At 51.4% G+C, this 13586-nt stretch overlaps 1 protein-coding gene across 3 annotated transcripts in view; it reads left to right on the forward strand.

Moving 5' to 3' along the window:
• The window catches only part of RAP1GAP2 (RAP1 GTPase activating protein 2), a 223428-nt gene that overhangs the window by 33002 nt on the left and 176840 nt on the right, over positions 1-13586 (forward strand). For all 3 annotated transcript variants that reach the window (XM_037069725.1, XM_037069722.1, XM_037069721.1), the window contains one exon: positions 4143-4178. In XM_037069725.1, coding sequence (XP_036925620.1) covers positions 4143-4178 — 36 coding nt within the window. The remainder of the gene's footprint in view (positions 1-4142; positions 4179-13586) is intronic.

A 13586-nucleotide genomic window follows, 5' to 3' on the forward strand; every position in this document is an offset into this window, starting at 1 on the left:
CAAGGGGCTGCTACCCTGAGGGGGGGGGGTTTGGATTCGAATCACCTGGTTTGCTTCCTGGTTGGGGACAGTGTGTGAGGCTGGGCTTCGATGCGTGTAGGGCAGGGCCCAAGCTGTGACATGATGTCCTTAGAGGCCCACCCTACTATGGGGGGTGTGGAGCCGAGAAAGGGGGCTGTGCTTGGCGCATTGTACGTGCTCAGTAGGTGCTTATGGAATGACTGAGGTGTTTTGTCCACGGCAGGGATGTAGGTGGGGGCTCAGTGAGCTCAAGGGAACGGCAGGGCTTCCTAGAAGGGTTGGAGGGTTAGGATGGGAGTCATCTGGGGATGGCCGTCAGCTGGCATGGCATGTCAGTTGGTTGGGGACTAGATTACAGCTTTCTGGAGCCCCAGTCCACTGCAGGCAGTGAGCAGAATCTTGTGAGTGGTTATTTAAATCCCCATTGGAGGCCAGGGAGACACAAGGTGACGGGATGGGGAGGGAAGAAAGGGAGGAGAGGAGGCACCAGGGAGAACCTGGGGACTTTGGAACACGGAAGGGAAAAGGTTCAATGTCACAGCCGCTGCCCTATCCTCTGTCCTCAGCCCTGCGGAGGCCATAGGCCCCGCCCTCCCAGGGCCACACCCCCACATGTATACCCTGCTTGGGGGGCTGAGGGGCACTGTGGATGTGAGCACTCGGGTGGGTTGCTGTGACCCAGAGTGCTGGGGAGTGGCACGGGGGCGGGGTCAGGAGGGGGCCGCACCAGGAGCCTGAGTTCCAGTGCTGACTCCTCCCTGACTCACTGAGGAACTCAGATGGGACACTTCCCCTCTCTGGGTCTCAGTTTCTCCATGTGTACGTGGGAGATTTCTGCCTTGCTTACAACACAGGGGTGCCATAAGAATTAAAAGAGTTCCTTTGAGAAAATTTGGAATGTAAGGGCTTATAATTTGGGGTTACAATTGGGTTGCTCTGGGTTACAAATATTTATAGCAGAATGTGAGGCTATAATGACTGACTCTTGGGTCCAACCTACCTTTGTCGGTACGTTAAATGGGAGAGGAGGGGGTCTGTATTCCAGAGGGGGTTGGGGGCCAGTGAGACCCTTAGGGACCAGTTGTGGAAGTGCCAAGGATGGGGTCCAGGAGGCATGAGGAGAAGAAGCTGGGAGGACCCTGGACTGGGAGCCTTGGGGTGTGGGTTGTTTTGCTGTTGGGAACTGACATCCAAAGGTGCTAGAAAAACAGATTTTTGATCTGTCTTTGAGGTATTCAGGGGTCCTTACAGAACACCCCAAAGTTATTCTCGGGTCAAGACTCGTATTTATCATTTAAATTTTGGGAAGTTTGTCAAACTGTAGCAAGAGGTTTGGACATTTGACGAAAGAGGATCATAAGTCACTATGAAGCAATACTTAATTATCCATTTAGCCAAAGTGGCAATGAAAGATTTCAAAGAAAATACAGAAGTTTACATAATTGTTAGCAAAACTTAGTTCTTACAATTGAGATTCTGTTTTCTTAAATAATCAAGTACCAGATTAAGACAACATAAAACAAATTATTTTGATAAAACATTTTTTTTTGCTCTTTGGGCAGAAAACTTTTCCACAGACTCAGTAGCAGACCATTAGTCCTTTCAGCAGAGAGAGAAAACCAGACTCTCACTTTGCTTCAGCTTACTTCTGATGCCTCACTGACCTCGGTTCGCAGTGTTCTTTTCAGGTAAAGAACAAAGAGCACTCCCTGGGAGATGCAAAGAAAGAACCTCGGGATGTACTGGGGACCTTGAGGAGGGAGGAGATAACTCCGACTCTGTAGTTGTTGCAAAGTCTACGGCAAGTACGCAGCGCGCTGTTGCCTCGAGAGGACTTTGAAGTCTCCATCTGAAGATTCCTCACGAAAAATTCCAACAGAGCAGATTTTAAAGAGCCTATGGGGTTGACTATTCTTGCTGGACTTATACAAATAATCAGGCCAAGTTTATTGAAACTAGACTTATTTTGCAAATAATTTAGTCTCTATTTGGCTATCTTTGATAAAAATGAGCGTCATTTTAGAGAGAAGGTTGTTTCAGTAGAAGCTATAATACTCCTTTGTGCGTATTAGGTTCTAGTGCTATTCATTGTCTTTTTGGTTAAACTCTTTCTACCTATAAACTGGACTAGAGCCTGAATTTTTCTAGTTGGCTAAACTATTGTGTTCAGCGATGGCCCTCCACACTGATACTTTCATCTTCCCATCCATTGACTTGGAATCACGGGGCACTGAAACTGCCTGTTTCTGAAGGCCATGCAGGCTAAAGTGGGACGACTTCAGTCGACTTCAGAGAAATCACCACAACGGCTCCTCTGTGGACGGTCTGTTCCCGCTGCAGAGAGATCACCGCGGGCGTTCCAACCACAGGCCGGGAGACTTTGTCGGACTGCCGCTGCCTGCCTTCACTCCACATGGAGAGGAGTAGAGACGGACATCTTGAAGCCTTGACTGCCTGCCTTCAGAACTTGGGAACTGAGATCACAGTCTGCTCCTGTCCTTTTTTTTTTTTGTTCCCATCGAAATGCTTCTTCTTGAATACCTGATTGCTTGGGGGAAAAAAGTTGCCGGGAGTTTACTTAGAGTGGACTGAGTGGACTCAGGGTGGGAAAGGACCCCCCCCCTCCTGGGGCTGACTTGTGACTGCTGGAGCGGCTCCACATTTTCACCACGTGTCTCCTGGTCCCACTCCTTTACTCCTGCTGGCCCGGCAGTCAGGTGTAAGGGAGAGAAGCCTGTGGCAGCCTGAGCTGGATGGACAAAGGTGGCTGAGAGAACTTTTCAGGGTTTCAAGCATCCTGGGGGTGGTAGTGATTTTGGTGACACTGGTGGTGATGCAGACAAAGGGATGGTGGTGACAGTGACATGGATGGGTGGTAACACTTGTGATGGTGACACTGGTGGTGATGGTGACATGACACTGTGGTGGCTCTGACAACAGTGCTGACACTGGGGGTAATTATGACTCTGGTGGTGATGGTCACAATGGTGGTAGTAGTGATACTGATGGTAATGGTGACACTGGCGGTTGTGACCCCTAAACAAGAGGAGACACCAATGGGGGGAATGTTGCCGACCTTTCTGTCTCTGGGGAGAGAAAGGCGCCTTTTTTGCCAGCCACAAGGGCTGACATGTGCGGAGAGTAAAAATAGAAGCTTGGCAGAGCCGCCTTGTCTTCCAGTGAGGTGCAGGCTGGGGCGGAGGAGCCGGCTGCCGGGATGGTCTGTGCAAACGCCATCTCCCTGTGCTGAGCTCCTGGGCCTGACGGGCCCCACCCGCCGGGGCACCCTAGAGCCTGCTGTCAGGTCCTGTCCCAGGAGTGAGGTCTGCCTCCTTGGCGAGACTGTCAGCTCACCGAACGGGGGTGTCTTTGGTGCTGGGGGTGCTGGGAGTGCTGGCGTCTTTCCAGAGCAGAATCTCGGGAAGTATCGATGTGTTGAATGTCCAGCTGCCAGGGACTGAGGAATCTAGGTTTCCTAGTCTTCTTGTGGAATGGGGGTAACGAAGGCAGAGGCTGTTCACAAAGTGCTGAAGATCCCTGGGTCTGGAGTCAGGTACCTAGATTCAGACTGGGCCAGTGATTTCACCCTTCCGAACCTCAGTTTCCTCATTTCTAAGACGTGGAGAATCCCCCTGACCAGTGTGGCTCAGTTGGTTGGGTGTTGTTCTGCAAAGTGAAAGGCCACCAGTTCAATTCCCAGTCAGGGCTCATGCCTTGGTTGCGGGTTATCCCCAGCTGGAGCGTGAACAAGAGGCAACTGATCAATTTTTCTCTCTCACATCGATGTTTCTGTCTCTCTCTTTCTCTTCCTTTCCTCTCTCTCTGAATATAAATAAATAAAATCTTAAGAAATAAATTTAAATGATTAAAGGGGGAGAATAACTAACTGTACCCACCTCAGGGTTAGCTGTGGCTCTAGCCCTCCCAGAGCTCACTGCCCTCCCTCCCTGGGCTGGAGGAGAACCCCACCCCCCACCCCCCACCCCAGCAGCACCCTGTCCCTGCAGCACCTGGTCGGTCTGGTGGTCTGGATGGGCCCAGGGACCTCTCCCCTGCAGGTGTTGGTTGGGTGCCTTCAGCCCTGGCGCTGACCATAGCCCTTGCTTTTTTTGTCTTGGCAGGATCGACAAGACCATGCTGGCAAGCCTGAAGGTCAAGTAAGTAGCCACTTCCTGTTATGTAGAGGTCAGAGATGATGGCAGACTAAAGCTCTTCGCCGCCCCCCCCCCATTTCCCTTGAAGTTCTGGGAAACATGGGTGGGGCTGTTGCATTTGTCATTCTCAATCTGGGGGGGCTTCTGGATTGGAGGAGGCTGGATCAGGCTCTTGATTCCTGGAGTATTTGGGGAAAGCGGGTGCTGGGACGGAAGCAGCAGGCACCAGTATGGTGGGGAAGTGGCGTGGCTTTTAGGCTACATCTTAGGGGTGTGAGAAAGATATATGTATTTTCTACCTCCTACATTTTTATGTGGAGCCCTAGTCCCATGGGCTGTCTTTCTGAGATTCTCACCTACCTAAAAATTGTGCTACATAATTCTAGGACATTATAAGACACTACAGTATGTGTGTGTGATCAGTAGGGTATTGAGTCATCTGTTTCCAGATATCCGTCTTGCTGGTCGGCCTGGCCCTGGGGCTCTCGGAGACTTCCAACAGCAGATTCAGGGACTGGGAATTATCTGCTCGGATTACCATGTGTCTTCTTGTCTGTCTGGGAAGCCCTGAGCAGACACACCTCTCTCCTAGAACCTCTGACTTCTCTTCTCTCACCACCCTTTCCTATCCCCTCTATATTTCTGGCCAAACAATCTTGTCTGATGCCCTTTCCCTCTTGAACTTGACAAAAATCAACTTCCATCTGCATCCCTCCTTTGGGCAATGAGTACTGACCAATCACCTATGCCAATGGAGTGAATTGAAAATGAGGAAAGTTCTGGGAGAGAAAAAGAGCATTGGTCACTAGCTCAAAATATCATCCTGCCACATGTGAATTAGCTTGTGCATGGAAAATTCCTCCTTCAGAGTTGGCCTCTTCTGCCTCTAACTTCCCCATCTCAGCTGAGAGGTTTTCCAGGCCATTCCCCCTCTGCCACAGTTGCCAGCACTGACTGAATTTCCCCTGGGTACAGGTTGCTGGGCAAAACACAGCCAGTCTTGAGAGTTGGTGTATGAGGCGGTCAAAATAAGAGCCTCCCCACTCTGGTTTGTTTTGCCCAGAAGGGTGAGGGTGGGCAGTCGGCGGGGCAGGGATGGGTGGCAAAGTGTTCCTGCCCTCAGAGCTTTTATTTTAGTCTCTTCATAGAGTTGACGTCAGAGGTGCCATGGGGGCAGTCCTGGAGGACTGATAGAAGGAGGTGGCTTCTGAAGCATCTCTTAGAGACAAGGTGGGACAATGGGCCCACCTGAGTCTGTACATGGGGTGTTCATCGGCACAGCCCAGTGTCAGGGCGAGTCATGATCGGGCACGTAACTTAACTTCTGTGGGCTTCAGTTTCTGCGCCTTTGTCTAGTATGCACTGTAGTGTTTGGCCTAGAGCTTCTTATCTGCATGCTGAGTGAGGCATGGAGCAGAGATGCCAAGGGGTGTGGAGAGGTGCGAGTCTGCATGTGGTGCTGTCTTGGGACATCTGGTTCAGTTTCATATAACGAGGGCCTGTTAGTTTGCACTGGTAAAGAGGGCACATGTAACCTGGAAAGGGAGTAGGTACAGAACACAGTGAGGGCTAGGGTCATGGGGCGACGGTGAGGCTGGGACTGCAGTGGGGTCTTCGGGGCTTGGGGGACGGTCTGAGGGCGTAGGCCCTGGGGAAATGGCGTTGAGGTGGTTGTTCGAGATAGTCTGTAGGACCATGTTTCTATGCTATTCCGTTAGGATTCTTTTGATTGCAAGAAACAAAACCCAGCTTAATATGTTAAAAGAAAGACAGAGTTTGTGGGGAAAACCCCACACTGCCCCAGGAAACCCAAGGGGAAGAGGTAGGGTAGAGCTCAGAAAGTGGGGACAGGACCTGGAAACCCGTCCCCATTAAAACCCCAGCCGGCTTCTTTGCAGACGCTGATAAACTGATCCTAAAATTCATATGGAAATTCAAGGATAATCTTGAAAAAGAAGAAAGTAATTTCAAATTTGCTGCAAAGCTACAGTAAACAGGACAGTTTGGTACTGGCATAAGAATAGACATACAGATCAATGGAATAGGATCCCAAGTCCAGAAATAAACCCGCACATTCGTGGTCCATTGATTTTCATGAGTGTGTCATGACATTCACTGGAGAAAAATAGTCTCTCTACAAGGGTGGTGGGATAACTGACGGCACATGTAGTCGTGTGGAATCTAACCCCTCTCTCACACAGAAATGAACTCAAATGTAGGAGCTAGCGCCAGAAGCTCGTAGAAGACACGTGGATAGAAACCTCTGGGACCTGAGATAAGGCAGAGGTTTTTCAGGTGTGACGCCCAAAGCTCAGAACTTCTTCAAAATAAAAGAACCTCTTGTGTGTTACAAAGGACACCATGAAGAAAGTGAAAAGACAACCTATAGATGGAGAGAAAATATTTGCATATAACATATAGGAACTCATATCTAAAAAATCTAAAGAACGCATAACTCAATAACACAAAGATATAACACAATTAAAAGATGAATAGACATTGTTCTAAAGAACACGCATGAATAGGCAATAAGCACGTGGAAAGATGTTCAACCTCGCTAGCCATCAGGGACAGGCACATCAAAGCTCCAGGGAGATACCACTTCACTCCCTCTCAAATGACTATAATCAAGGAGGCGTAATTCCAAGTGTCGGTGAGGAAGTGGGGAAGTTGGAACCCGCATGCACTCATTGCCGGTGGGGATATAAAATGGTGCAGCTGTTTTGGAAAACAAGAAGACCCTTTCTCAAAAGGTTAAACGTAGAAGCGTCACAAGACCAGCAATGCCACTTTTAAATACTTATCCGAGAGAAATGAAAGTGGATGTTCATGCAGAAACTGGTACACGAATGTTCATGGCAACCTTCTTAATAATGGCCAGAAGAGAAAAGAACCCAGATGTGTATCAGCAGGTGAACAGATGAACATAATGTGACATCTCCGTACAATGGTGTGTTATTTGGCCATAAACAGGAATGAGTTACTGATGCGTATTACAACATAGAGGAACCTTGAAGATATTACGCTGAACACAGGTCAGTCACAGAAAAACACCTGTTTGATTCCATTTACATAAAATATCTGGAATAAGCAAACCCATAGTGACGGAGGATACGTGAGTGGTTTCCAAGGGCTGGGGCGGTGGTTGGGGACGCAGGGGGAGCGAATGCTAAGGGTTAGAGCTTCCTTCTGGGGGCGGGGGAATGTGCTGAAACTACGTAGCAGTACAGTGTCTGCACAACCTCACGACTGTACTCAAACCCATTATAATGGTGTGATTTGTATGGTATAAGCCACAAAGAAAGAGAATCTGATTGCCCAGCCTGGGTGAGTTGTGTACCACTGGGCCAACCAGCTTAGCTGGACGGATGGAGTTTGGTGGCTGCTGAGGCCACCTCTGTACGTGGGAGGGGTTAGTTCTCAGAGAGGAAAGGTGGATCACGGGCTGGGCAGATACTGCAGGAGGTTTTATTGAGCCACATTCACTAGCCTTGGGACAGAAAGGAGGATCCATGTCAGCTCCCCCTCCCTCCCCTCCCCTCCCCCACTGGCAGTACCTAATGTGGAATTGTCTCCTGGTGCCCAGGACACGTCTCTGCTCACTGACAGGTCCATGCGGTGGCCAACTGCTCATGCTAGGGCTCTCCCTGGCACTGCGGTGCCTCCTGCTTTCTGTCTCTGCCGGGTGAGACACCTTCCTCTTTACTAATGCCCCACTGACTACTCCACTGAGCACCAGATAGCCCTGGACTGTGGCCTGTGCTCCCAGTGGCCTCAGCTCCTTCTGCAGGGCCCTGGTGTCTCAATGTGAAGTCAGCTGAGCAGCTCCTGGAGGTGTCGCTGAGCCACACAGCTCTGAAGAAGGGGGTTCCAGCCCCACTGTTACTGAGTGCTTGCTATGTGCTAAGTTTTCATTGCACAGTTCCCCCGAGGTTTCACAACCACCTCATGAAGCAGCTACCACTGCCTCCCACAGTTTACAGACGAGAAAGTGGAGGCTCAGAGGGCTCAGGAACTTGATCACGGTCATCAGCAAGCCAGTCATGGTGTTAGTGTTGGAATCCAGGTGTGTTTTTCATGGCTGATTCAGTCCAGGCTGGAGCTGAGTAGTTTTCAGCACCTACCCTGCCCTCCTTCCGACCTTTTTGTGCCTGCTGTATATGGAGACTCTGTGCGACTTGGTCACAGAATGCACCTGCCCCCACAACGTTGTGGGCGAGAGGGCCTGTCCCTCTGCGGGAGGCCCGAGTTCAGAGGGTCTTTGGTGTGTGAATGACGGCACCCTCAGAGGCCGGGGTGCAGGGTGGGGGGAGCCACGCAGAAACGCTGGAGAGCCTGGTGGCAGCATAGTCCAGTATGTGCAGGAGAAAGAGCTGGGAGGGTCAGGTCAAACCCCCAGGCTAACAAATGGCCAGATCATGCCCATCTGTAAAATGGGAGGGTCAGACTAGTGTGTAACCTGCTGTCTTCTAGCTCTGACGTTCTAGGATTTGACCTTAATGACTTGGGTCCTTTTGCATATCTCTTAGGACCTTGATGATGGCATGTGCTCACTGTTGAGTACCGTGAGTGCATGCATGCACAAATGTCTTTGAGAACAGGGACCCTGCACACCTCATCGCTGGTTCCCAGGGATCTAACATCATGGCAAATAGCAGGCTCTCAGTCTGTATTTACTGAGTGGATCATGGGTCATGTAGTTAGCCCATTACATGCAGGTGGAGGGATGGAAAGAAAGAGGCAGGGTCAGCAGGTGGGGCTCCCCCTTCTCCAGCCTGCTCTGGGATCAGCTTGGGATAAGGTCCCTGTCTGCAGCAGTTGAGGCATAGTCAAACTAGATGCCCCCAGGTGAGGGCCCAGCTTGGCAAGACCAGGTGCCTGGGGTTTGCTCAGGGAGCCGCATCCAGAAGGTGAGGACCTGGGCTGGGAGCTTCAGGTACTTCCCTCCATCGCTTTTGCTGCCCCCGGCTCTCCCTCTCAGGGACCTTGCTTCTTTGCTGAAGAAAGAAATGTGTGTGTCTCTGCCCATCTACTGCACTGGCCGGTAAGCTGTGCCCCTGCTGACCGAGATGACTGTCACCCAGGGACTAGCCATCGTGGGGTGGGGTGAGCATGGGGTCGATTCAGTGCAGCCTGTCCCTGCTGCTGGGAGCACAGTGTCATGCACGCCCCCAACAATGGGAAGTCTAGAACCTATGGCCTTGAGGAAAAAGAGAATCCAACTTTCGGTCATTAGAAATGACATCTCTGAATAGAAGGAGAGCTTCTGATGGAACCTGGAGGAGACTGTGTCCTCTTACTCCTTCCTCAGGAGAGGGATGAGGGGCCTGGAGGGGCCGTCTGCCCAGCAGCCTGGCTGGGCAGCATTCAGCTGTCCTGTGGTTTGGCCAGAAGACACCACACGGTCACCCTTCCTCTAGGTTTCAGATTTCGCTAGCTAAGAATTTAAAATCCTATTAGAAGTGAGGTGACCACACAGGCAGGAGCAGACACAGTGTGTCTCAGCTTAGCCTCCCTTGGCCCCTGGGGTCCCTGATGGCAGCTGCTGGGGCCATTGCCCATGCGGGATGGGCATGGGGGCTTGTTGCATCTAGAAGGATCTCATTTCCTGCCCCTTTACACCCAGGGCTTCCATTCCCATTCTCTGAGAATCACGCACAGAATCTGGACGATCACCCTTACGAACATCTGCTTCCCTGGCTCCCTCACTCATCTTGGCGGGAGAGAGCGGAGTCAGGGCCCAGGTGTCGGCGCACCGCATCTCTGGTCCAGCTTTCCAGCCTTCCTTCCGGAAAGCCTGCCCTCCTCCTGACTTAATGGCTTTTTTCTTTTTTTTAAAAATATATTTTATTGATTATACCATTACAGTTGTTCTATTACCCCCCTTCATTCCCCTCCACCCGCACACTCCCTCCCCCACCATTCTCCCCCCCTTAGTTTATAACCACGTGTCTCAAGTTCTTTAGATTCTATATTTCCCCCACTATTCTTGCCCTCCCCCTTATCTATTTTCTACCTACTGTCTATGCTATTTTCTGTGCCTTCTCCCCCCTTCTCCTCCTCCCACTCCCCTGTTGCTAACCCTCCATGTGTTCTTCATTTCTATGGTTCCACTCCTGATCTAGCTGTCCTCTTGGTTTGCTTTTGTTTTAGGTGTGGTTGTTAATAACTGTGAGTTTGCTGTCCTTTCACTGTTCATATTTTTCATCTTCTTTTTCTTATATAAGTCCCTTTAGCATTTCATATAATAAGGGCTTGGTGATGATGAACTCCTTGAACTTGACCTTATCTGAGAAGCACTTTATCTGTCCTTCCATTCTAAATGAAAGTTTTGCTGGATAAAGCAATCTTGGCTGTAGGTCTTTGGATTTCATGACTTGGAATACTTCTTTCCAGCCCCTTCTTGCCTGTAAGGTCTCTTTTGAGAAATCCGCTGACAGTCTGATGGGTACTCCTTTGTAGGTGACTGTCCCCTTATCCCTTGCTGCTTCTAGGATTCTCTCCTTCATTTTAGTCTTGGCTAATGTAATTATGATGTGCCTTGGTGTGTTCCTTCTTGGGTCCAACTTCTTTGGGACTCTCTGAGCTTCCTGGATTTCCTGGAAGTCTATTTCCTTTGCCAGACTGGGGAAGTTCTCCTTTATTATTTGTTCAAATACATTTTCCACTTGTGGCTGTTTCTTTCCCCCTTCTGGTACCCCTATAATCCGGATGTTGGAACGTTTAAAGATGTCCTGGAGGTTCCTAAGCCTCTCCTCATTTTTTTGAATTCTCATTTCTTCATTCCTTTCTGGTTGGATGTTTCGTTCTTCCTTCTGGTCCATTCCATTGATTTGAGTCCCAGTTTCCTTTCCATCGCTATTGGTTTCTTGGACATCTCCCTTCATTTCAATTAGTTTAGCCTTCATATGTTCCTCTAATTTGTGGCTGTAATCTACCAATTCTGTGAGCATCCTGATAAACAGTGTCTTGAATTGTGCTTCTGAGAGGCTGGCAATTTCTCGTTCGCTTAGAGTTATTGGCTCTGGGACTTTGAGTTCTTCTTGCACCATCTTTTGGGCTGTTTGTGCCTGTTCCGTAGCAGGATCGGAGCCCTAAAGTGTTCCCTAGACCAGGGCAACTAAGTTGCTGGGTTGTGACGTTGTATGTGGGGGCGGGGTCAAAGAGGGACAATGGCTTCCCGTCTGCTGCCTGCCACCGAGGCCACAGCCACCACCGTCACCAGGCTCACGCGTTTCGTTCCACACCGCCGTCAGCCCTCCACCACTGGGTTCGCCCCCTGGGGCCTATGTGGTCCGTCTCACTGTGCGCGAATGTGCGACCGCGGTCAGTCTGCCCCACACCCCGACTGGTTCCGGGCTGCCTGCACGCCTAGGTTGGGGGATCTGTCCTGCCCGACCCTGCTCCGCTGCTGGCTCTGCCTCTCTTACCGTTGAACGGTTCGTAGTTGTCGGACTTCCGTATAATTCCGTTTTCTGGTCTTTGGGTGTGTCCTAGTTCTCCGAATCTTTGTTGTGTTCAAACTTGGTTGTGGGAGAAGGCACAGTGTTTCCACCTATGCCTCCATCTTGGTGGAAGAACCTTAATGGCTTTTTTCATGTGTTACTCTCAGGCCGTGATCGCCGGTCCCCTCACTCAGCTTCCACCAGGTCTTTTTTTACTGTGGATTACAAGAATCCTTGTGGCACCACCAAGACGTTCCAGAACTTTCTTTGGCTGCTCCATTTTACTCAACTCCTTTTTCATACACCTAGGACATCTGCTGAAAGTTTGCTGGCGTTGTTAAGAATAGGGAAACTTGATTTTTTTGGTGGGGGGTGGCGAGAAGGTTGAATCCGTTCAGTTCCCATTTACTGGCCACTTTCATTCCAAGCCCAGTGGTAGATCCCAGGGGGTGTGGGAAGCAAAGATGACAAAGACCGTCTGCTCTGAGAGCTCGCAGCTCCATGGGGAGACAGACATGCAGACAATCGCAATGGGATGTGACAGGTGCTAACAGAGATGTTTCAGAGAGGAGAGAGGAGGGTATCCTGGAGCGTCGGTGATGCCCGAGCCATCTACAAGGGTGAGTGAGGTCAGGCTGTCGAGGGGAGAGGCACGCACCTGGGCAGCAGCAGTGCACACAGTCAGGGGGCAAGGCGGGGCCTGGGTGTGGTGGTTATTACCAGGCAGAAAACCAGTCCCAGGACTGGCTGGGCTATGTCTAGGAGTGTAGGGGGCTGCGTGGAGGGCTGGGCTGGCTTCTCTGGGTGACTGGGGGCTGTCAGAGGGGTTCGCACTGGAGAATCATGTGGCCCGATTGGAGTCTCAGGGCCGCCTGGGCGCCCTCCACAGACTCATTGGAGTGGTTGGAGGCCCGGGCAGGGGCCGGGGAGAGTGGATTGACTGGGGAGCTGCTGAGGGGGTGGACTCCCTGGCCTAGAGCTGGTTTGGATCTAGGAGGTGAGGGCAAAGGAGGGGTCAAGGTGAAAACCATCAAGTTTCCAGGTGAGCCCTTGGCCCCATCTGTGGAGACTGAATATATGAGCTCTGCCCACTTCGTGCCACTATCCCTTCCTGTGTGGCTGGCTTAGATCCTCACCCTTATACCCACCTCCTCGCCACCCGCCCCACCAAAGAAGGGTACGGTGGAGGGAGCAGCAGCAGCAGCTTGAGGGCTGCCAGAGCGGCTCTGTGGCCGGGGACCAGGCCAGGCAGTGCTCTCTCCCCGGCCTGGCAGCTCTCTCAGGCAGAGCTGTGGGGGGGCCTGGGCTCTGGCCCCCCCGCCCTGCTCAGCTCCTGGAGTGCCTTTGGCAGGTGAGCTCCAGGTACGCAGTGGTTTTCCTTGAAAGTGACAGCCAGCCAGGCTGGGTGCTCAGGACCCACTTTCAGACACAGTCCAGATGGGGCCAAGGGGAAAGTCGCTGTTTCTGTCTCAAGTAGCAGGTCCCGGTTCACGATTTTTTAGGATGGGCCTTGAGCCCGAGAGCAGCATTGGCGTGTGTAGGCGTGTGTAGGCATGTGTAGGCCTGTGGTGTGCTTGTCTGTGCAGGTGGACATGAGCTCTGAGGGCCCATGTGGGTGACTGTGTGGTGCCTTTTTTTGGCTTTAGTGAGTTCCTATGGTAACTACGAACATGTCTGTTTTGGGATCTGGAGTCTCGGGGCGTGAGTGGCTACAGGGAGAAGCGAGGTGGGTGGGTGCTTAGCTGGCAGTTGGGCTGTGGCCTGATTTCATTGCCAGGCACCTGGGGGTGCCATTGCCAGGCAGCAAGCCCCAAACTCCAGGGACTTGTGTGCTCCTGGCTTGCCTCCCAGCCAGTCCTCGACATGCCCAGGAAGCCCTGGTGAGTCCCTGCTCTGATTTCTTAATGGACACCAGCTCCCTGGGTCTTGACCAGGTCTGGTGGATATCTGCTGGTGGGCAGGCAGG

This window comes from Sturnira hondurensis, unplaced genomic scaffold (genome assembly GCF_014824575.4).
Source record: "Sturnira hondurensis isolate 20B ecotype Veracruz unplaced genomic scaffold, ASM1482457v3 Scaffold0018728, whole genome shotgun sequence".
NCBI lineage: Eukaryota > Metazoa > Chordata > Mammalia > Chiroptera > Phyllostomidae > Sturnira > Sturnira hondurensis.